Here is a 25,546-nt window from a genome sequence, read left to right as displayed (position 1 = left end):
GTTTCTATAGGGCATAGTTACAACAAAACAGGACAGTGTGAGAAGCAGGTGGACTTTGGATACTACTGTCTCACGTAATCCAGCATGTCTGGATTTTTTTTTCAAACTTTTCTCAAAGCAAAGACTTTTCAGAACAAAAATCCATCTTGATCAAGTAGGAGCCAACAAGATCAAAATAGGTATGTCAGAGTTCTAACTTGTCTGTAATTTTCTTCAAAACTGGTAAAAATGCTTTAAAATTGGTTGCTATCTGACACAGTTAATAGAATCCTAGAAGACCTAAGCTCAAATCCAGCCTAAGATACTTATTAGCTGTGTGACCCTGAGCAAGTCACTTACCCTCTGTCTATCTCACTTTCCTCAGTTATAAAACAGAGATGAAAATAATAGCACCTACCTCCCAGGGTTATTGTAAGGATTAAATGAGATAATATTTGTAAAGCACTTAGCACAATGCCTGGCACACAGTCAGTACTTAAAAAATCCTTCCTTCCAAAATATCTAATTTCATCAAGATGAGTACTTCTTTCCCCAATACAGATAGCAATCACATAAGAGGTGGTTTTGTAAATTGATGTGGTCACAAAATCCATGGAATCATCGAATCTAAGGTTAAGACCTGATTTCACAGGCCATCTAGTTGAATATGCATAACCTGATCAAGAATTACATCTCCAGTACCATTCCCAGTCTTCCTTGAAAATGTCCAGCAAAGAGGGACCTAATGCCTCCCAAGTGAGTCTGTTGCATTGTTAAACAGCTCTAAGAGCCTAGATCAGAGACTTTGCAGCTTCCACTTTTTGTTACTAGTCCTGCCTGTTGAGGTCAATTAGAATAAGTCCTATCTCTCCCACATGACAACTCTTCTTAGACTTACCAATATCTATCATGTCCCCCCTCAGTCTTCCATTCTCCAGGTTAAACATTCCCAGTTCCTTCAGCTGATCTCCACATGTACCTTCTCCACCCCTGTCACCTTTCTGGTCTCCCTCTTCTAGATACTCAGGATGTCCTTCCTAAAATATGGTGCCCAGAAGGGAACATAGTGTTCCAGACCAAGACAGAACACAGTGCAATTATTACCTTCCTTGATTTGGACACTATGATTCTTAATGCAACCTAAGATAGATAAATATTTTTATTACCATGTCACACTGTTGCCTCATAAAATAACTTGTAGGTTCACCAAAGTCACTAGATTTTTTTTTAAAGTTTAAAGCAACAGTTTATAAATGACCTTTTTAATACAATGCACACCAAAAAAAAAAATGGCAGGGTCAATTTCTTCAACAAGTCTCTTTATGTCTGTACCTTACTTCCTAAAATTGTGGGATATCCTTCTTACCAGGGTGTGCTACAAAGGAGTTTAGCCTTTGACAAATATATAGATCATGACACCAAATATTCTTTATAAGTCCAGTCCCATCCTTTTTCAGGTCCTCCTCTTTGAGTTTACCTTATTCACAGTTTTCATACAAATCCAGTGAAGAAAGTGGATAATTTTGCATCTATTTCTTAGCAAAAGAACCTTTCTATTCTGCGCAATGGCATAGTACAAAAGCTACTGAAATGCAAATATGACAATGAGAAGGAGAGATGAAGAGAAACCAGATGCCCCAGATACCCTTTTTCCCATGAGAGTTTTTTAGTTACTCTCACACCTTTCTATACTCATGAAGATGAGTTTTTGAAGCCAAGTATAAAGTTTTGTATTTATCCAAATTAAATTTCATTTTGCCCAATTTAATACACTACTCTAGCCTATCAGCATCCTTCTAGATTTTAACTCCTAAGAACTTTATCAATATTAGGACAGTTAAAATGAGTTTATATAGACAAAAAGCATGGATGTGAGTCCATTGGAATGATTTCTAAAAAAAAAAATGAAGGGGTGAGAAAGAGGGATGCACTGGGAGAAGGAAAAGGGAGAAGGGAAAATTTTTTCTCTCATAAAAGAGGTACTAACACAGAAACACAAGCTAATATAATCCTTATAACAGACCTGATACAGTATAAATCTATACCCTATAAATCAATAACAAATAATATAATTATCAATACAATCACTGATATGCATTAAATCACAATGATCTGAGTAAATACTGACTAAATTGAGTAGGGGTATCAAAATTATCTTCACAGACCCAGAGAAATTAAATGATGTACCCAAGGACACACAAGTAGTAAATGTCAGTGGTTAGATTTGATCGGAGTTCCTCTGAGTCAAGAGATAGAACGCTTTCATCTGCTCCAGACATGCCTCACCTTTCCTTCTTCTCTACCCTCTCTCACAGAGAGAAAAATACATGTAAAATTATTGTCAAAAAGCATAATGGTATCATACACCTATAGGATATCATTATTGTGGCCTACAATTTCATCCAAGATGAATCCCATTGAGAGTGTGCAGCAGCTACATAAGTAACTGAAAATATGTTTAAGGTTTGACTGATTCTCAAAGTCCAAAGGACAGATTAACTCTTTTACTGGCTTCCGGGATTACCTCAAGTGATCAGAATGCATGTGACTGATGTAAATGAGATCTGCTTGGCACAGCCTCTCTAGCCAATCCGAAGGAGGCTCGTGAAGCAGCCACCATCCTCTAGCAAAGGCAGGACCAGTTAACCAAGGGTCAAATATCATTTTCTTATCTCCTAATTTGAGATCCATGCAGGCATGGGTGAGGTATGTTATCTAGAAAGGTAAATAGACAAAGAAAACAGACATGAAAATTATTAGCTTTTATTGCTCATCAATGAATGAATCACTTAGGCTGAGCTTGCTGTAAGTGTCATGTTAGTGGACAATATTTCTTTATATGATCTGATGAAACCTTAAAAGTCGAGTGAAAGACAAGGAGTTTTTATAGAAAATTAAAGTCTTGGGAAGCCAAAATGGAATCCCAAGAAAAGGCCTACCAGCCAAGATTACACATAGGAAAAAAAAGACTACCAGAATGCAGTCTACCTTTTCCATGCATTCTTGGATCATTGACTGGGAACCCCTCTACCTACTCCCTAACCCCCCCAATCACAACCTGCTGCAGAAGTCTGTTCCTTAAGATACTTATTTGAATTTCTATAGTACTTGAAGTTGCTATTAAAGTGTATGAGCATTTATGATAATTTGTTTCCAAGCCTAAAAGTGCAAACTTTGAGAGAGGGAAAATTAACCAAAAAGGAGAGATTTTCTTCAACTCAAGCTGAGGTAGAGAATGAGCCAGAGAGATAATTTGTGCAAAGTTAGTAATCTCTGATATATCCATACCTACTAGAATGCTTATAAACCTGGGGAGAAATAATAATGAACTGAGTCAGTACCAATTATAGTGAGAGTTGATAGGTTTGTTCAGGGAACTGCCCCCACAAATAGGTAGTGTAAAGTCTTATCTGGCTACAATAGCAATTTTGAGCCCCAGGTTACTCTTCTAGATTAATAGATACATGAATAGGGAATAGCATAAGAAAAGACAGTATAGACATTCTTTGCCCTAATACAAATCATAGCTACTCCATGTCTTCTCATCCTTTGTCATTCTTATCTGTTTCTTTCTATAAATTCAACTATTTCAATTCAACAACCATGTATTAAAATTGTTAATACATATTTTAATTAATACATTAATATATTTATAATTAAATCAATTTCATATCTACTTGTTCAGCCCTATCCTCTTTCTTGACCCCTAGTCCTACATCTCCAACTGCCTATTGGATATTTTTGAACTGGCTTGAATTCAACATATTGCAAAATGAACTCACTATTTCTTCTCTCCTCCTCCAGACCCTACCTTCTTCCTACCTTCCCTATTCTTATTGAAGGTACCACCATATTCCCAGTCACCCATGCTCACAGCCTTAAGTGTCATTCTAGACTCTGCACTCTCTCACCACCCCTACCCCCCATATCCGATACAATCTGTTGCCAAGGCCTGTCAATTTTACCTTCCTTATATCCTTCATATATATCCCCTTGTCTCTTCTCATACTGCCCCCACCCAGGTGTAGGTCTTCACCACCTCATGCTTAGACTATTGCAATAGCCTGGTCTCTCTGCCACAAATGTTTCTCTACTCTAGCCCTTCCTCTACTCAGATGTCAAAGTGATCTTTCTTAAAGTACAGATCTGACTATGTCATTCTCCTACTGAATAAACTCCAGTGGCTCCCTATCACCTGCAGGATCAAATAAATAATTCTCCATTGGGTATGCAAAGGCCTTCATGATCTGGACTCCTTCACCCTACCTCCTAGCTTCCAGTCTTCTTATACTTTATATATCAGCAACAGAACTAGCACCACCACATACTCTTCGATTCAAGACACTGACTTCCTTGCTGTTCCTCACACAAAACACTCCATCACCCAGCTCTGGGCGTTTTCACTGGCTCTCCCCCACACCTGGAATGGTTTCCTTCTTCATCTCTGCCTCCTGCCTTCCCTGGCTTTCTTCAAGTTCCAACTAAAATCCCGTTCTACAGAAAGTCTTTCCTGATCCCCCTTAATTCATTGTCTTGCCTCTGTTGATTATCTCTTAATTTATCCTGTAGCTAGCTTGTTGGTTCATACTTATTTGCATCAGACAGTGCTCCATTAGATGATGGGCTCCTTGAGAAGAGGGATTGTCTTTTTCCTTTCTTTGTCTCCCCAGCACTAAGTACAATGCCTGGCACTTAACAGGCCTTAATAACTTGACTAATTCATTTATTGACAGTGAAAGGGAAGTTATGAATGGGACAGGATCTGTAAGGAAAGATAATGAGTTCAAGATGTCTATGAGATATCCACTTTAAGATGTCTCATAATCAATTGGAGATGTGAGATGGGAGTTCAGGAGAGGGGTCAGGGCAGAACAAATGTGAGATTCATCAGCATAGAAACAACAATTGGATACATGGGAGCTGATGAGATTAGCAAGCAAAATAGTATGGAGAGCCCAGGTAAGAGCCCTTGGGGACATCCACAGTTAGAAGAATCCTCAACAAAGCTACTTCCAAAGTGTTTGCTATACAATGTGGTATAATTCAAATATTACATGGATACAGCAGACACTTTGCGGGAGGGTGGTCTTTGCATTTTGTTCTACTGAGTTAGATGCTTTTAAAAATACACAAGTAACAGGATTTGTAAGATCATATCTCATATCATATCCATAAGACTGTGATGTCTTTGGGTTAGTATTGATTGCAGAGATGAGCAGTGAGGTAAGAGAGGTTGGAGGTATGGCCCTAGCAGAGCAACCAGCAGGAAAACAAAACAATCACAGCAGCTTCTGCCTATGTCGGGGGTTCTGACGAAGCCACATCTCAGTGCCGCAAACTATCAGTCAGGTTCAGGATGTGAAGCTTTATCCTAGGAATGAGAATGACTATGTCCTACATCTCCTAGGTTTAAAGCCATGGTAATAAACTAATTTAAGTCTGTCTAAGTCTGGGAAAAGCTGGAGGCATGAATAGATAGTGTATTAATTATTATTTTATTCTTCTTCCTAGTTATATGCCAAAGAATTAAAAATATTGTATAAAAATTGGCACATCTGTGTCTGCTGATGTAGTTAGCCTGTCATATGACCAGGGATCAACAGATTTAGGGTGGAAACAGGACTTTTGGACTTAAATGCGAGCTCAGAGCTATTCTGGTGGGTAAACTGACACTAACCACATTCTTTAGATTTATAACTCAAGCCACACAAAAAGAAATAGCTTTGGGGCAGGGGTTGGGGTGGGGAAGATTGTGTGGTCTCTGAGAACCACAGAAAGTTTGGCATTTGTTGAATCTAATGCAATCATCTAGATAAACATAGGAATTCCCAGAAACTGGTTTTTATTTGGGAATAGGATCAAGTTAGTGGCTAGGAATGTTGTTTACTAAACTTGATGAAGGAATGAAAATCGATGTAGAGCCCAGAAGTTTTATTTGTGTACCTGATTCCTTTCTCCTACGTGACAATTATTCATGTATATGGACAAGGGCCTGGGTTTTATCCAAGTTTGCTGTTCTGCCCCTGAATATCTCACACACACACATACACATACACACATACACACACACACACACACACACACACACACATAACCTGCACAGTGCTTGGCATGTAGTACTTGTCTAATCTATGCTTGTTGAATGTTCTTGAATTTAATAAGCCTGGACATAGGGTCAGAGTGATAAAGCAGAGTGATAAATATGAAGTTAGGAAGAACTAGGTTCAAATTTTGCCTCTGACACTTAACTAGTTGTGCGACCTTGAGTGAGTCACTTAAAGCTCTCTGAACCTAATACTTTACATAGGGACTGTGAGATTCACATGAGATAATACATATAAAGCACTTTGCAATCTTTAAAATACTATACAAATTGTTATCATCATCATCATTATCATTATCATCATCATTACCTGCACCTCTCCAAAAGCTAAGTCCTTAGGAGGATGAGGGTCTGCATCCCAAGGGTTAGGAGGATTCAGTTCTATTAGCAAAAGTCCATTATTTTCATCCATTTCAATCACTAGAATCAAAACAGCAATAAAAAAGGCACTAGAATTAATGGGGGCAAAAATCTCTTTGGAAACAGAAGAGATATATCACCAAGAAGGAAGTTTGAAAAGTTTCATTTTTATTTTTAAGGAAATTTGCAAATTTAATTAGTGAGTATAATTATGCTACTTTGGCCTTTCCCCCTTAATGCTACTAAATACTTTTAAAGTATTCCATTAGCATAGCACTCAATTCATCTGTTCACTTCTTTTATTTTTTTTTAAATTATTATTTATTTATTTAAAATATTTTCTTTTTAAATTTTGAATTTCAAATTCTCTCCATCCCTCCAAACTCTCTCCCATCTGCTAAGAAGGCAAGTAATATGTTATCAATTAATTATACATATGGAATCATGTAAAAATATATTTCCATATTAGCCATATCACACACACACACACACACACACACACACGCACGCACACAAGAAAAATTAAGAAAGTAAGAAAATGATACTTCAATTTGCACTCAGAGTTCATTAGTTCTCTCTCTGGAGATGGATAACATGTTTTCATCATGTGTCCTTTGGAATTGTCTTGGATCATTGTATTGATCAGAGTAACCAAGACCTTCATAGATGGTTATCATTACAACATTCCTGTTACTGTGCACAATGATCTCCTGGTTCTTCTTGCTTCACTTTGCATCAGTTCATATAGATCCTGCCATATTTTTCTGAAACCACCCCTCTCATCATTTCCCACATTACAACAGTGCATTATTACAATCATATACCACAACTTGTTCAGCCATTCCCCAATTGATGGGCATCCCCTCAATTTCCAATTCTTTGCCACCACAAAAAGAGCTGCTATAAATATTTTTGTACATGTGGGACCTTTTCCCATTTTTATGATCTCTTTGGACTACAGACTTAGCAGTTGTATTGCTGGATCAAATGGTATGCACGATTTTATATCCCTTTGGGCATAATCCAACAACTCTTAAATGATCTCTCTTTGATCTATTTTCCAGGTCAGTTGTTTTTCTAATAAGATATTTTCTTCTCTCTTTTCATTCTTTCGATTTTGTCTCATTGTTTCTTGCTGTCTCATAGAGTCATTAGCTTTGACAAGCTCAATTTTAATTTTTTAAAGAATTGTCTTCTTCAGTGAGCTTTTGTACTTTTTTTTTCCATTTTGGCCAATTCTACTTTTTAAGGAGTTATTTTCTTCTGTGCTGAGGAAACTAAAATTATTCTACATCATTTAACAATTTATTCTATCCTGTAATTAACCGTATTCTATATCACTGCCCCATTTTGTATAATCATTCAGTCTACATTTCTCTGTGAGTTAGCTTTTCCTCTCAGTTAGTTACAGGTTAACTTATTATCCCCAAAAGGCATATTGTCCATATTTGTTTATCCTTGTAAAATTCTTCTCTCTCTAACAAACCCTTCTAGTACCAACTCAGGTTTGTTAACAAGACCTGCAAAAATTGATGGATCCCATAAAACAATTAACATTCTTTAATTGTCAGAGAGGGGTAGTCACTAGCCCTATTTTCTTTAAAATAACCAATCATATTGTCCCAACCCCCCAAAATGCTGTCTACTTTGTAACTAATCATATTGTCTTCCTCACCTACCCAACTCTGTATTCCCCAAAACTATATAATGCTGGTGAACCCTAACTCAGAGTCTTTGGTCATTAAGAGAGGACATTGAACCAATTTGTTGTTTACTGCTAGCCTAACTAATAAATTGATTGTGCTTAATTATTGTCTCTCAGTTTACTTTAATTTTCAAATGTAACAGTACCTCCCTTTCTATTTGGCCTATTCATCTTCTTAAGGAATTCTTTTCTTCAGTAAATTTTTTGTGCTTCTTTTACCATTAGACCAATTCTGTTTTTTAAGAAGTTATTGTCTTCAGTATTTTTTTTGTGCCTCTTTTACCAAGCTGTTAATTATCTTTTCATAATCTTTTTGTATCATTCTCATTTCTTTCCCCAGTTTTTCCTCTACCACCCTCATCTCTTTCTTTAACTCTACCAGGAATTCTTATTGGAGTTGGATCCAATTAACATTTTTCTCTGAGGCTTTGTTTGCAGCTGTTCTCACAATGGTGTCTTCTTCTGAGTTTATGTCTTGGTCTTCCCTGCCACTGTCTTAGCTTTTTATGGTCAGGTTCTTTTTTTGTTGTTGTTGTTTGCTCATTTCTCCAGCCTATTTCTTGACTTTGAACTCTATGTTAAAGTTTAGCTCTGCTCACCTCGGGGTGGGGAAGTACTGTCCCAAACTTTAGGGTTTCTCATGCTGCTGTTTTCAGAGCTAATTCTGGAGGTCTAAAAATTTTCGGTGCTTCAAAGGTGATGTGATCTGGAGAGAGGTGTGGTCCCTGCTTTCCTGGTCTGTGCTCTGGTATTTACCTAGGAAAAGCTCCCGCTCCTCTGTAGCAGCAAGCACTAGTGCTTCTCTTGGCCCTGGAACTGTGACCAGATCCCCTGCTCTCCTGCAGCCATAAGAGCTAGTGCTCCCCTCAGCCTTATAACTGTGAGTAGGGACCTTGCTCCTTGTGACTGATCCCAAGCACTCCTCTACACCCTTGAACTGTTACCCTGAACTGCCTATCGGCAATTGAGTTGCCAATCAGCAGCAACTGCACCCAGTGACTGACCAGTCATCTAGCTGAGAGCTCCCAAAGAAGCTGTTGCTCCTGCTGCCATTGTAGTCACCTCCAAGGTCTACCACTGATGCTACTACCCCCTGGAACCATTCCAAACATGGTGTCATGGACCTCTTTTTATTTATTTATTTTTTAATTTTTAGGCAATTGGTGTTAAGTGACTTGCCCAGGGTCACACAGCTAGTAAGTGGCAAGTGTTTGGTCTGAGGCCAGATTTGAACTCAGGTCCTCCTGACTTGAGGGCTGGTGCTCTATCCACTATGCCAACTCACTGCCCCCATAGACCTCTTTTTTTGGACCTCCTAAGTTATCTTAGGCTGGAAAAATGTCTCACTCTGACCCTTTGTTGGCTCTGCTGCTCCAAAATTTGATTTGAGAAGTTATTTTAAAGTTGTTTGAAAGGAAATGTTGAGAGATTTCAGCTGATTCCACCATCTTGGCTCCACCCTCCTCTGTTCATTTTAAAACATTATCCATCCACAGATTTTTATATTTAATTTATAGGTGGAGTAACTTGAGACCAGAAGCATCTGATGATGTGGACCGTAGAGGAAAATTTTGGAGTATATATTGAAGTATTAGATCAGGAGTCCTCAGCCAGTCTCTTATCATCTGCTTGTTGATTAGGTGCAATCTTAGCTAGATCTCTACAGAGAGCACTCCTCTCTATTTCACCTCCACCCTACAGCCCTCTATTTTGAAGCTTTAGATTGAGATATCATGTTCTACTGTCACATTCCTCATTTGCAGCAGCTATAGGAAAGAAGGAAGGAAGGAAAGAAGGGAGAGAAGAAGGAAAAGACTTAAGATGAAATCCAAAAGGTTTTGTTCTTGGCCCTGTTCTTGGCTCTGTCTATAGTCTCTGTTATCTCAATCATTCATAATCTTTACTACCAAATCTATAACTCCACCCCCACTCTCTCAAATATCCCTGGTGTTTCAGTCCCATATTCTTATTGCTGGCTAACTACATCCTGGAGTTCCTCCAGTACTTCAAGCTCAGCCTATCCAAAATGGACTCATCAGCTCTCCCTTCCTCTCCCAAAGTAATATTTTTCCCTATAAATGTCTCTTTCCATGTATGATACCACCCAGTCACTCAGGCCTTTTTAAGCAGTACAATGGTAGACACTCAATAAATATTGGTTGAATTAGAATTATGCATTAGAAAAAACCTGAGAGATCATTTAGCCCAACTCCTTTATTATATAGGTGAAAAATTCAGACCCAGAGAGGGTAACTTTCCCAAAGTCATACAACTAATGAGTGCAGAGATAGGATTCGAACCCATCTTCTGAATGCAAATCCAGTGTTATTTCCATTATACTAGCTTGCATCTTTGGATAGAAAACTGAGAACAATGTAGCATTTTGCAATATCTGCACATTTTCTGGGTCAACGTCTTAATAACTTAAAAGACAACTTAATTCTTCTCCTAATTTTTCTACTTATATGTCTTTTGGGATAAAATGCCCTATTGTAAAATGGGCTTCTGGATAGGGAATACCCCCCACCTTCATCTTTATGTAATGATTATTCAAATACTCCCTAAGGTTCAAGCCTCAGGAAGAGTCAGATATGACAAACTCACAAAACAATAACAATAAAAGCTGCACCAGCCGCACTCCAGTTACTTGCTGCCTTGTTGTACTAATAAAATATTACCTTCCTGTCCCATTTCTTGCCTCATTTCCTACCTAATCTTTTCTTTTTTTTTTTTAAGACAATTGGGGTTAAGTGACTTGCCCAGGGTCACACAGCTAGTAAGTGACAAGTGTTTGGTCTGAGGCCAGATTTGAACTCAGGTCCTCCTGACTTCAAGGCCAGTGCTCTAACCACTGCACCACCTAGCTGCCCCCCTACCTAATCTTAATCACTGAATGGGTGTTGCCTCAGTCAAACTGAGACCTGGGAAACACTTTAGCTTAAAAAGGCTAAGGTCTCCCACTGCATCCAGGGCCATCTCTAGTCATCCTGATCTATATCTTGTCACTGGACCCAGATGACTCTAGAGGAGAGAGTGAGGTTGGTGACTTTGTACAGTCCTCTTTCACTTAAATCCAATTCACTTGCAAGTCATGGCATCACCTTCCTGATGTCATGGTCCTCTTTGAGAATGAAGGACAAACTTAAATAGTTTTATCTTTCTTTGCCTGAGTTTGCCTCAATGACCAGGGCAAGGCCTGAACAAAGATTCTAATTCTTATTACTTGCTGACTGACTACATCCTGTTTTTTAATTAATTTTTTATTATTATTATTTATTTTTAATTTATTTTAATTTAATTTATTTACTGGAATTTACCCTAGGCCATACCACCATAGGTATCAATTTCTTCCTCTGTAAAATGATAAGGTTGGACTGGAATAGATGATCTCCAAGGTCCCTTCTAGCTCAAAATTCCATGGGCTTTAATCCCATTAATAAGTGAGAGAAATTAATATTATACTATTATATTAATAACTAATTATTAATTTGTGTTCCACCCTTTCGCTTTTATTTCTGTTAAGGTCTAACTCCTGAAAAGGTCAATCAGTGTTTGAAGAGTATGACTTTGTGAAGAGATTGCTCCTACCCTCCAAGGCAAATGCTCACAGACCGGGTTAGATGGAACCCCACCCAACTAGGAAATCTAATTTTTGTTTAGAGTATAGATAGAATCCAGTCTAAAAGACAAGCCTTTGCCTTGTAGGAAGAATCCTCTGTCCATTAGAGTTTGAGGCAACTCAGCTCATGAAGGAGAAAACTAGTTAGAGAGGTCCTGATGGAAATGGCTTCCCTGTCCACATGCCTTGAGGCCTCTGAGTCTCATGATCAAGCCACGTTCTCAGCAGAAGGAGCTAAAGACTTTTGGCCTACCTCCTCATTAAATGGCCCTCAATCAGGGTTGAGTTTCACTTGTCAAGGGTGTTCACTTTCAGAAGGAATCTAAGGTGATTCAGAGCTTCCCTTGGGGTCTTTGGTTACCAAGAGAAACCACTGATCATCAATTTATTGATTACAGGCTGGCCTAATTAACAAATTGATTACTAATTACCCAGAAACTGTCTCTTGGGGGTTTTTAATGTGTCAAATGAGTCAACAAAAAATTATCACATACTTTCTCTTCAGAGATAACATGTATACATACATATCAGTGCATAAAATATATATATAAACACATAAGATCAAGACATAAGACAGAGTTAGAGCTACAGGTAACTGTGAATAAATGCAATTACCATATGTGCCTTCCTAGACCAGGCAACCTGTTGTGAAGTTTTCAAATTAACTGCATCCTCAAATGCTTGGGGTCTTTTTTGCAATTAACAAACTGACGTTCAGGTAATAGAACAACTATACCACTGAAGACAAAAATTAATCTCATCCCCATATATAAGTAATTTGTACTGTGTACTGACATGAAATTGCTTTCAATTTTCAGGCCAAATTACAAGGCCCTTAATGTATCAGGCAGAATTACTGACTATTGACAATGCCACTGAAGGAAAAGGCTAACTTAATACACATTGCATAGCATGTTAACTATAGCTGCCCAAAAGTCATTAAACAGTTGAAAACATCTCAACTAGCCTTATATTTCATTGTTTCTTTAAAAGGAATGAATCATACTTAAGGAGATGGTTTAAATATTTGCTTTATAGGCAAGGCAGTCAGTTCATTAGCATTTATTAAGCACCTAGTATATGCAAGCTGAATGTAACAACAAAAAAAAACCCAACACACACACACACACACACACACACACACACACACACTCATCTTCAAGGGTTGGAGGTGGGGTGGGAGGTTAGGAGAGTATTTCTAAAATGTCATCTCCTTTTTCCCACCCTTGTTAAGTCCCTGTAATATATTCTGCCCACTTTTATCAAAGAATTTCCTGTATCCTTGATGGGGTATGGGCCCAAGCCAAGACCTTTGCCCCTTCCTCCAAAAAGAATTTGGGTCTCATTTGTCTACAGGCCCTAGAAAACTCTTGAACTGTCCTTGAATCCTCTTACTTGATCAAGGAAGCCTCTGAAGGTATAATCCCATCAACTGGCCTTTCCTACACCTAATTTCCCAATTCTCTATTCCTAGCCCTCTATTGTCTTACCTCCCTATGACCACTTCCCGCCCTTAATTCTATCTAGGCTCCATTCTCCCTTAGCCTCAAGGTCTAGGTCCCTGGTGTTTTTATTACCTCACAGTCCAGGTGATGGGGTGCTTGGGTACTTGTGTTTGGGTGCTTGTGCTTGTACTTGGACCCCAATTTCTGCTTAGTCTCAGAAACCGTATCTCTGACAACCACTTCCCAGCCCAAGGACACTGTGCCTAGCAATTACTCATGTGTGGGCCCCAGCCAAGACCCTTATCTCTCTCCCTGGTGCAGCTACACAAAGCTGGGTGAGAGAGTGCTGGGCTACTCAGGCCCCAGCCCTCAGATTGTGTCTCTGGAAGCCTCCCAATTTCTTAGTAAGTTCCTGTCATGTGAGAAAGCTTTCCCTTGTTGCAGAGCATTCTCTCATCAAGACAGAGGGAGAGGGGTGCCTTGCCCAGCCCAAGGAGTTTTGTCCTTGGCCAGTCCAAGGACTCTTCCTCCTGCCAGACTCCCAAGATCCATACCTCTGTCATCTCCCTCCCTGGCCTGTATACTCCCTGTACTTTCTCATCCATAGCTCCCAAAGACACCTGGAACTTTAGATTACCTCATCAGTGTCCCTGGCATTCCTTTCCCATGCCCTTTTCCATATAAACCCTAGCTCTATCCTCAGTCTCTTGCAGGTTCCTTAAGAATCCTTGCCCGCTGAAAAACGTAACAATAAATCTTTGCCACCTTGAATTAAAGAATGCTTGAGTCTGTGAATTCATTCCAGATGACCCCGTCTAGTACTCCAGTCTTTGAGGGGTCTCAACCTCTCAGACTGCAACACAGGCAAACTACCTGGCCACTTCTAGATCTCTCCCACAGTCTTTCTGTATATAAGGTCCATCTTGTCTCCATTAAGGTGCTCAGATTCTTACAATCTGGCCAATAGATCACAGATGCTCAGATTCCTTAAGAGTCTGGCTAAAATGGTAGACCGTTAATAAACCTTGTCTCTGGATGAAAGAAGACTTGGGTTTAATTCTCTCAGGTAGGACCCATGTGCCATGATTTTGGGTGCCAGCATCCCTAAACCTTTAAAACTCATCATACTGATTTTGCATCAAACATCTACAAGTCAAGGGTTAGTTGAAAATATTAGTTGTTGTTGAGTTGTTTTTCAGTCATGTCCAACTCTTTTTGACCCTATTTGGGGTTTTGCCATTTCTTTCTCCAGTTCATTTTACAGATGAGGAAACTGAGGCAAACAGGGTTAAGAGACTTGCCCAGGGTTACAGAGCTAGTAAATGTCTGAATATGGGTTTGAATTCAGAAGATGAGTTTCCCTGACTCCAGGAACAGCACTCTATTAACTGCACCATCTAGTTGCCCAGCTGGAAATACACACAATTTAAATTAAGGCAGAAAGCAAAACTGTGGTCTGAATGTTTTACTGCATATTGTGACTATACTAGTGACCTTTCATCTAAAACAAACCATTTAAAATAGCAATGAAAGGGGCCATATGGACTAGAGGTCCATCAAATTCCCCTGGGCTAAATTTAAGCTAAGTGTGGTAAAATTGTTAGGTTACTCTAAACCTTAGAGAGGAAGTGGGCTGGGAGGAACCAATCAAAGAAAAATTCATAGCCTAAATTAACCCATAAGAGATGAAGGAAGATTCAACTCCTGAAGGGAGTAGGAAAAAAATATCAGATACTATCCAGCCAACTACCTTCCCCAGGGACATTCACGGTTTTCCCAAATAAATTAAGAAGGCAAATCATAAAATAACCTTTAAGGTTCCTTCCAGCTCTAAATCCTGTTTCCAAAAGCCTCAGGCAGCTAATTTGTTGCTTGAGGCACTGAGACGAGTCACTAGCAAGAAGAGGAAACAGTAGACTGGATTCCTTTGTATATAGATGTTTACTTACTACACTTTTACTTCCAACTTGGGTTGTTAAAGATTGACAAAATTGTTAATGTAATAACAGAAAATTGTTAATAGGGATTGTAATGTGGCCTCAACCTCTTAGTCATCCAGACAACGTCAAAATTCCTGTAATGTCCTGATATTCCTACCCTTAAGATAATAAGAGAAGGTTGAGCTGAGCCACACCTTAAGCCTCCACCCTGGAATCTTCAATCTCTCATCTCAGAATCTTTTCTGTTAAACAAAACCAGTTTGAGCCTAGTTGCCCCCTTGACATTCTTACCCCCCTTTCCATTGGGATTCATGGCATGAAGGGCAAAACAACCAGAATAAAATGACTTTCCTTGCCTGGATTGCCAAGGGCCACGGAGGTCTCATGACTAGGCTTTGCTACCTCATACTGCCTCCTCCCCATCTCCTCCTAAAACTATAAAAACTTCTTCATGTGTCTCTTTGGTTGGGAAATCTACTGGGACATCCCCCAGGGTGGCAGGTTTGCTACTCTGTTACGTCAATTAAAGATGCTTTATTCTTCAACTCATGGCTTTGATTTATTTCAGTACTAGACATTAAATAGTGGCAATGGTAGGATTCATCAAAGATTATGTGTTCTGTTGTCCCGGGAGTGAGCTTCTGTATGCCCTGGTACCAGCATAACCTTATGCCTAGTCCCCAAGCTCCCTCCCCCCTGGACCAAGTAAGTACATAATCACTGTTGTATCTGGACTCGCATCTCTTTTGGTTGAGTCTGAGTTGCATCTTTAGTTGAGAACTGGCAAAAAAGACCCATGGGCAATCAATTTGGAGGTCACTTTACCTGGTCCCCCAGAAGGTACTGTGGTCAGTCAAATGGCTTTGCAGTATGGGTTTAGATAATTGCAAGTTTTTGGAACATTGACAATGTTGGCAAAATTACAAAGAAGGAGGCTGGATCAAAAACATTTCTTCTCCAGGAAGGATTGGGCCAATTGGAATCTCAAAAGAAAGGACTTTCTAAATTTTTTTAAAAAGCTGCAGCAGCCCTTTTGTCTGTCTTTGTAGCGTGTTAAGTGTAGTGTTTGTATTTGTGTATGTGGGACAAGAGATAGCTAGTAATTCAAATTGAGGGTAGAATCCAGTCTGTTATCAGCCTTATGTTTGTTGATGTGTGCTTTCTCAAATACTAGCTTCAGCAGAGAGCCTAGCTTGGTAAAGGTTTAAACTCAAACATCTCTGTGTTATTTTTGTCATGTTGATGGGGTATGGGCCCAAGCTGAGACCTCTCTCCAAAAAGAATTTGGGTCCCATTCATCTAGTCTCCAGAAAACCCTTAAACTTTCTTTGAACTATCTAAGAAGCCGCAAGCTCAAGTTGCTTGAGGTTATTATCCATTCAACTGTCCTTTCCTTATCTCTTATTCTTATTCCTATCAACCTGGGCCCTATTAGGGTATCTTTGTTACTTTAATAAAGCCTAGTATATCTCCCATCTTTAATCTTGTCTAGACCCCATTCAACCTTTTCCTTCCCTATCTTCCAGTTTGTAACCCTGATGGAGCCTAACCCTCCATTGTCTGTTCCTGACGACCCCATTCAACCTCCCAAGACACTCCCATTCTCCCTAAACTCCCCCAGTCACCCCAGATTCTCCTCCCAGCCCCTCTTCTGAACACCCCAAATTACTTGGCAGTATATAAGATCCATCCTGGCCCCCAATTAAACACTGAGATTTCCGCATACCCGCTTGTCCTTATGGGCATCACTAATGCTCAGATTCCTGAAGAGTCTGGCTTATATGGCCCATCCCTAATAAAACCTTGTCTTTGGCTGGAAGAAGACTTGCATCAAATTCATTCTGGCAGGACCTAGGTGTCATGACTTCAGGGTCCCAGCATCCCTAGCATCAACACCTCAACAATGTCATCTATGTTTAAAATTAAACTAGCCTTTTCCTGAAGTCACTATTACACACCTTTGAATGTTTGCTGTTTGTCTGTTAACCAGTTGGTCTGTTTGTATGTTTCTTTGCATTAAGAGCCTTTATCAATGTAATTGTGCATATGCTTGTTAACCACTGGTAAGGGAAAGAAAAACAACCTCTCCCCAGAAAAACTGGTTTTTACAGCAAGAAAACATAATATTGGTGAGAAGACAAAAGGGAAATGTTGGAAATTTTAATTGTGTGCTTGGGAGTTTTGCAAATTAAAATGAAGTAGGAATCAATTTAGGAATAATTTTTGAACTGGTATGTCTTAGAAATTTTACCATAAATTACATGAGACTCCTACTCATTTTTATAACAGATTAGATTTATTATTTTATAGCTAAGGAGGAAGGAGACCTCCAGATGTAGCCTGTACCTTTAATTTTTAGTTTTCATTCAGATTAATTGACAACCTCTCACCAGTCCTAAGCCATGTGGCCCCTCAGGGGGGAATTTCAGCTAAATTTAAAGTAAAATTGAACTAAAAACTTCTTCCCTTTGTCTAAATAGAATTTTGGCTAAATTTCAATTAAAATGAAAGATTTACTAAAAGTGTTTCCTTTTTCTAATCAGGCTAATGTGATTTTTATTAGATGATACAAATCTTTCTCACCTTCTGATCTCTCCACCTGGAGAAGCAAGAGTTTCTAGAAACAGTACAAGAGGAAGGTGAGAATCATAATCATTTTTACAATGGACTATGCAAAAGTACTAAACTATATGTAAGGCTAGACCCCTTTAGTTTACCTATTTGTTTAAAAATGTTCCTATAAAGGATAATCTGGTTGGTATAGTATGTCTGCTGAGAAAGGAGAAAGGAAAGGATGGGCAGTAATGGGAAGAAAACTCAGATCCTAGCACCAACAATGCAGGCACTCGTGCTCTTGTACACACACAAATTTTCATTTGCTTGAAAAAAATTAATTAAAAAAAACTGAATCCAAAGAAGTATTTTTAAAAAGGCAAACCAAAGCAGCCTTGATTGACCAAAGGTAGGGAGAGAATGATGGAGAACAAGAAAGGAACTGATAATCCTAAACAGTAGCTAGTAATTTATAATCAGCTAGGTGACACCATGGATAGAGTGCCAGGCCTGGAGTCAGGAAGACTCATCTTGAGTTCAAATCTGACCTCAGACACTTACCAACTGTGTGACTCTAGGCAAGTCACTTAACCCTGTTTACCTCAGTTTCCTCATCTATAAAATGAGCTAGAGAAGAAAATGGCAAACCACTCCAGTATCTCGGTCAAGAAAACCCCAAAAGGCATCATGAATAGTAGCATACAACTGAAAACAACTAAGCAAAACAATTTATGATTTCAAGAATTTATAACATGACTGCTTCCTTAATTTTTTTCTCTTAAAGTCCATGTGACATGAATAGGAATTCTACAAAACATTAGTGCTAGTAATGTTCCCCCTCCGAACTAGTAATAATAATTCATATTTATATAGCTGTTGGAATTTTTAAAAACCTGTTTCTTATAATAAGCCAATGATGTAGGAATTATGAATATTACTATCACCATTTTGTAATGGAGGAAACTGAGGCTTAGTGATATAAAGTGACTTTCCTAAAGATTGGACAATGCATTCAAGTCATATTTAATTGAGCATCTACTACATGCAAGTGAGAAGCAGTGTGTTATATTGGATAGAGAACTGGCCTTGGAGTCACAAAGAACTGGGTTCCTGTTCTGCCTCTGACACCCATGTGACCCTGGGGCAAATTGCTTAACCTCTTAGTGTTCTAAACAACTCTCAAGAACTACATAACCCCTACTGATCTCCATTGACAGAGGAAGTTTCTTCACCAGAAGTTCCCTATAACAATGAAATCACAGATCTTAACCAAAAAAAAAAAAAAAAAAAGGAAAGGAAAAAGAAGGCCAGACATTTCATGAAGTCTGGGAGTTTAGAGACAAAAGTGAAATAGTCTGCCCTCAAAGAGCTTATATTCTATTGGAGAAAGCAATATGTACACAAATGAGTAAATATACAAAATTCAATTGGGCGCTAACAACTTGGGGGAGATTAGAATAAACTTACTATAGAAGATGGTACTGGAGATGAAGATTGCTAGAGATTCTAAGAAATGGAGATAAAGGAGGCTAGGGATTCTAGCTTCACACACCTCAGACACTTACTAGCTATGTGACCTCATTTTCCTCATCTGTAAAAGGAACTGGAGAAGGAAATGGCAAATTCCAGTATCTTTGCCAAGAAAACCTCAAATGGGGTCACAAAGAGTCAAACATGACTGAAAAATGACTGAACAACAACAAAAGGGATTCTAGGCAGCTAGTGAGGAGGAAGTGACTTCCAGGCTTCAGTGCTCACTTGTGCAAAAGTATAGATGAGAGTTGTAATGTTTGCCATTTCCTTCTGTAGCTCATTTTACAGATGAAGAAACTGAGGCAAACAGAGTTAAGTGACTTGCCCAGGGTCCCACAGCTGGTAAGTGTTTGAGGGCAGATTTGAACTCAGGAAGACTCCAAACCCAGGGCTCTATCCACTGCGCCACCTAGCTGCCCAATAGTATAGTGTATCTATCTGGGCCATGTTTTACCCCAGCCATATTCTTTCCATATGTATTCCCTCCATGCTATTGTCGTTGTTACTGGGGCTGTGCAGTCTCTAAACCAGCCCTCCAAAGATACCTGAAGGAGCTTAGCCACTTAAGTTTATAAACTCCTTCCCTGGGGCTGTGCTATTAGGATTGGTAAGTGTATGAGCCGTTAAACTCGTTCCCTACCAACTCCTTCGTGCATATGTGTGTTCAACTCACTATCATAGGTAACCTAAATACTCTCTTGCTTTTGAACTAGTAATCAAATCAATTGCTTCTGGAAAGAGTTTGTTAATCAGCTGCCTCCTCACTTTCCCTGTGAATTCTCAGGCCAAAACACCTTTTCTGCCACCATTCCCCAATATATGAGGTCTCTGATTAGAATGTAAGTGCCTTGAGATATTTTTCAACACACACACACACACACACACACACACACACAAGCCTGCCCTTTTGCTATCTCTAGTACTTAGCAGAATGGCTGGCATACAGTAAGTAATAACAATAACAAATTCTTTTTTCATTCATTTTTATAGGGAACCACTTGAGCTTTTTTGGGCAGCTAGGTGGTGCAGTAGATAGAATGCCAGGACTGGAGTCAAGAAGATACTTACTAGCTTTGTGACCTTGGGCAAATCACTTAGTCCTGTTTGCCTCTGTTCTCTTATCTGTAAAATGAGTTGGAGAAGGAAATGACAAACCATTCTAGTATATTTGCCAAGAAAATCCCAATTGGGTACACACAGAGTCAGACATGACTGAACAACAATGGGAGCTTTTTTTAGAGAAAACAACATGATCAAATATATACAGGAAATAAGGAAGTTGGAAAGAGGGGTAGATTTGGAAGAAAAGATAATAACTTCTGTTTTGAACATGTTGAGTTTGCAATGCCAATAGAACATACATTTAGAAATGCCCAATAGGTAGTTAGTGAGGAGGGGTGCTTGAGGTTTGAACCCAGGTCTCTTCTGCCTTCAGGTTTGGCATCCTTTCCATTTCCCCTCCCCCCACTGACTATAAAATATTAAATACATAGTCACATATATTAAAGCACTTATTAAATGGGGAAATTGATTTCTGATATTAAAATTAAAGTATTTTCTCTATTTTCCTCCAAAGTTACCTCATGCGTCCTATATCCAGAGTGACATCCCTTCTGACAATACATTTTCAGCTCTAAATGTTCTGGGACCAAATTAATTTAGAAATCTTAGCATCATATAATTTACATTTTGCTAATTGCATTTTGTTTTATGGCCAAGGAATAATAGCCTAGAAGCTCTATCTTCATAAAATGAAGTTCAGCTCAGCATCTCAGCTATTTCTGGGCACTACCTTATTCAGGCTACTTCTGTCAATCTTGTATCAATTGCTAGTACTCTCCTTCCCAGACTACCTTGTAGTTAACTACTTCCTCTGTGTGTGTATGTGTGTGTGTGTGTGTGTATGTGTGTGCGGTTTATTAATGTAATGGGGCTATGGAGCATGCCTAGATCTCCTAATATGGAGGCACCCTACATCCTCTTATCACATGGGTGAGAATAGCCTCCTTTGAATGGCTACATGGATAGAACAGACTGCATCTTTTAAAAACTGCCAAGCTGAGACAGTCTCCCTTTTTCCTGGGTACTCTTTCCTACTGTATCCAGAGGGTGAAAATCACAGTTTACCCACAGTGTGGTCACCATGAACTGCAGTAGGAGGTAGGAATAGATTCCCCACCCCACTTCTTTGAAATGGGCCTGGGGATGTTTGTTTCTGTCTTGTTTGTCCTCAGTTTAGGTACTGGAAGTGATTCTTACCAAACCTGGGAGTTCTAGTCACTGGTGACTTTGGAGCCAGGATTGCAGGTTGAATGTGGTAGTTAGCCAGCCTGTCTGGAAAGAAAGCCTTGAGAAGCCAGGGTGCCCAGGCTCAAGCTTAAATAGGGTTTTGGAGTGGGAACTTGGACTGTCTATGCTCTACCGGAACCTTAAGACGTGAACCCAAACCCTTTCCCCTCCCCAGAGACTGAAGTGCTACTGAGGGGGAAATTAAGCCCCATGAGTTGAGGAAATGTGTCTGTATATTTGTTAATATACCTTTGAAACAAATATTCCTTTGTAAAGGCTAAGCTGTTAGTGGTTAAATAGCAAAGGTTAAGTGAAAGTGGTTAAATTTAAAAAAAAAACACCACTTAATACCATTGGTGGGGTTTCAAGCTGCTAGCAAGAGTCTAGACACACACCCAACACTTTCTTAAGGGTACCACAGAATCTCAGGGGAAGAGATGAAATGGAACATACCTGGCCTTCAGGCAGTGGGGCCAGGGTAGTCCAGAGTCACATTAACTTTATATTTATGCTGTATATATTTTTACATGCACTTGTATCTCCCATAAAGCAAAGATGGTATTATTTTTTGTGTTAGTAGCTGGCACATTCCTGGCTCATAGTAGGTGCTTAATAAATACTTCTTACCTGATTGACGGATGGATGTTCTATCAAGTCGCTGAAGCTAGAGACCCCTTGACCTCTGCAAAATTTGAGTGATGAAAAGCTGAGCCTGAGACTATCCCAGAGGGCACATTATATTCAGTTTTTCCATTTAAAATACATTGCAACAGCCATGGTTATTTTGTTATACTGTTATAAATCTCAAACAATTGAAATCAGCTGTGTATTGCACCCTTCCTAGACCTATATCTGATTTATCCTTCTTTCTGGATTCTAATCATTAGCTTCCAGATTTTCTCTACTTCCTACTTTCCACATTCTACCATTCCCTCCCATAAACACACCACAAACAGCCCAGTGGTGAATATCTTTCACCTCTCCAGGGGCTATAGAAAGAAGAGGCAGAGAGTCCCAGGAAAAGACTGCCAAAGTGTACTGGAAAGAGCGCTTGAAGAGCTCTATGGAGACCTCACTTTACTGGGAATGTTGGAGAGGTATTCCTATTGAGGGGTGACTGGGGCTAGATGGCCTCTGAGGATGACTTTTCAGCTCGGGATTCTGCAACATAGGTTTGAATCCTGATTCTCCTCCTTACTGTGCAGCCATGGCCAAGACCTCTTTGTATCTAACTTTTCTCATCTGTAGAAATGAGGTAGTTGAGCTAGCTAAATGATTTCCAAGATCCATTTTAGCTTAGAATCCTATAATCCTATTCTGTTCTCTGCATTTTCTAGTTCTCTTCTTTATGTTGTTCAGTTGTTTCAGTCATGTCCAACTCTTTTGTGACTCCATTGGGGTTTTCTTGGCAAAGATACTGGAGTGGTTTACCATTTCCTTCTCCAGCTCTTTTTTTTTTTTTTTTTGGTGAGGCAATTGGGGTTAAGTGACTTGCCCAGAGTCACACAGCTAGTAAGTGTTATGTGTCTGAGGCCACATTTGAACTCAGGTCCTCCTGACTCCAGAGCTGGTGCTCTATTCACTGTGCCACCTAGTTGCGCCCAGCTTATTTTACAGATGAGGAAACTAAGGTAAACAGGTTGACTGACTTGCCCAGGGTCACACAGCTAATAAGTGTCTGAGACCATATTTGAACTTAGGAAGATGAGTCTTCCTGATTCCAGGCCTGGCATTCTATACTATTGTGCTTCCTAGCTACCCAATCCTCTCTTCTATTGAAGCATAATGTATCTGAAGCATCCTGAAGAGATCAAAAGGCAATGCAATCAAACTAAATGATGTATGAGAATTTCCATTCTTAAATCCATCCTATACGCCACTACTCATTTTAGTCTTTTTAAAGCACCATTGTGGATAAGTTTCTTCTTTTACTCAAATATCTCTTCAGTGACTCTCCATTGGCACCCAAATTAAATTCAGACTTCTTACTCTGGCATCTAAGACCTCTGATGATTCAACTCTAACCTATCTTTCCAACCTTACCTAAGTACTTCCTTATATGTGTCCAACAATCCAATCATACTTGTATATCAATACATCTTGCCTTTTTCTACCTCTACTACTTTATTCATGTTTTTCCTCTGCCTGGAATGTGCTCTCTCTCCCCATCTACTCCATCATAACCTGTTGAAATATCACCCATTTTTTCAGACCCATGACAAATGACACTTACCTTTATGCAATTAAATTGACTTTTATAGGTTGGTTTGGGATAGTAAGCAACACACATAACATTATTCCTATGAGAAAATGCATTCTCAGTCTCAAACCACTTAGGTATACATAAAAGTCAAGCACTGGGGACTTTCTATACTTACTTATATTATCCTCATTAATAATACCTTACATTTATAGAGTTTTTGTTGTTGTTTGTCCAAATCTGTGATTCCATTCATGTAAGAAATTTCCAGAGAGAGCATTTCCCCTACTAAAGAAGACCTGTAATTGTATGCCAACTTAGAGTCTTGGTTGCCTTGGACAACAAAATGAAGTTATTTTCCAAGGATCACACAATCAATATGTGTCAGAGGCAGAACTTGAACTCAGGTTTTTCTGGCTTCCAAGCCTGGCTTGCTATCCACTTCTCCATGCCATGATCCCTCTCCAATAACTCACATTTATATTGTTCTTTATTTTTATATTGGGCTTTTACAGAACTAATTTAATCATAACAACAACCTTGTTAAGTGGATAGGTATTGTTCATTTTTTTTTCATTTTTGTGAGACGATGGGGGTTAAGTGACTTGCCCAGGGTCACACAGCTAGTAAGTGTCAAGTGTCTGAGGCCACATTTGAACTCAAGTCCTCCTGACTCCTAGCCTGGAGCTCTAGCCACTTTGCCACCTACCTATAACAATAGGTATTGTTATAAAAAAAAAAAACCTCTTGTTTTGAGGGCCTGGTCTTCCTTATAACAGACCATTTCTGCTGTAGATAAATCCCTTTCTATTGCCTGGACCTTTCCCACCCCACCTCTACCTCCACCTTTTTTAGGATTCATCTTTGCCTAGAAACTTCTATGCTTGAAACTTCGATTTCCCATTCTATTATGCTAATTGTGATTTTCCTGCCTGTCAAATCAGAAATTTCTGAGTAGGCCTCCCCCTCCAAAAAACAAAACAAATCCCTAGCTCTATTCAACATCCCTGAGATCCATTATATATGAAATGACAGTCCTAGAAGTTTACCCATCAACTGGAAGAAGTTGGTGGAATGTTGTACTAAGTCCAAGGGGTAGCATCTTAAAGGACCATTGTGAACTCTTTTTTCCTGCTCTAGACTGAAGACCTTTGTGATTAAGGTTCTAGGTTGCATCTCTTCCTTGTCTTTGCCATCCCTGTTTTGCAACCCCCTGCTTTAGTTTGGCAGGGTGTGGGTGCTATCCTGGTGTCCTTCCTTTGTGGTGTTATCTTTCCTTTTGTGTTCCCAACCTTGATGTGTCTAGCTAAACCATGTAGACTTCTCTTGTTCATGTCAAAAAGGCCTATTATTTTCAGCATAGTATCTCTGGTCTAATTCTTGAGAGCCCTATTTAAATCCCAAACGGAAAGGAAAGTGCAAATGACTTCCAGCCAAAATGGCTATCAGAATGGGAGTCAGACCAATCAACTCCCACATACTTACTATCTCTACCCCAAATCTGAAATTCCCACTAGACCACATAATGATCAAGAAATCCAATAAGAAACTATATGAAGTGATTTTGTTTTCCCACTCGAGTAGTACATTAAAAAAGTCAGGGTGCATTAAAAGTCAGACAGAAGTCCAAGGGACTCCAGCAAAGCCAGCATCACATAAACAAACAAGCCAGCAGTCTCCTCGAGTGACCAGAGATAAGAAAGAGCTTAATGGGTCCTGAGACCTGTTATGGAAAGTGCAGAGGGCTCCCTAAGGAGGCTTCAGGCTAGTCAGAGAATCCCAGGGTGATCAGAAAGCTTTAGGATCAGGACCTTGGAAAC

At 39.3% G+C, this 25,546-nt stretch overlaps 1 protein-coding gene across 9 annotated transcripts in view; it reads right to left on the bottom strand.

Moving 5' to 3' along the window:
- The window catches only part of LOC114036074 (cytidine monophosphate-N-acetylneuraminic acid hydroxylase), a 109,830-nt gene that overhangs the window by 58,995 nt on the left and 25,289 nt on the right, over positions 1 to 25,546 (bottom strand). For 5 of the 9 annotated variants that reach the window (XM_027852471.1, XM_027852470.1, XM_027852473.1 and 2 more), the window contains exons 5-6: positions 6,393 to 6,502; positions 2,504 to 2,694 (exon numbers count right to left, since the gene is read on the bottom strand). In XM_027852471.1, coding sequence (XP_027708272.1) covers positions 2,504 to 2,694; positions 6,393 to 6,502 — 301 coding nt within the window. Of the gene's footprint in view, positions 1 to 2,503; positions 2,695 to 6,392; positions 6,503 to 20,305; positions 20,360 to 21,496; positions 21,572 to 22,153; positions 22,209 to 25,546 lie in introns of all 9 variants that reach the window. The other 4 variants (XM_027852475.1, XM_027852476.1, XM_027852477.1 and 1 more) reach the window with 4 other exon arrangements.

The sequence above is a fragment of the Vombatus ursinus genome, unplaced genomic scaffold (assembly GCF_900497805.2).
Source record: "Vombatus ursinus unplaced genomic scaffold, bare-nosed wombat genome assembly UNPS02009573.1, whole genome shotgun sequence".
Classification (NCBI taxonomy): Eukaryota; Metazoa; Chordata; class Mammalia; order Diprotodontia; family Vombatidae; genus Vombatus; species Vombatus ursinus.
This window is presented reverse-complemented; position numbering and strand designations above follow the sequence as displayed.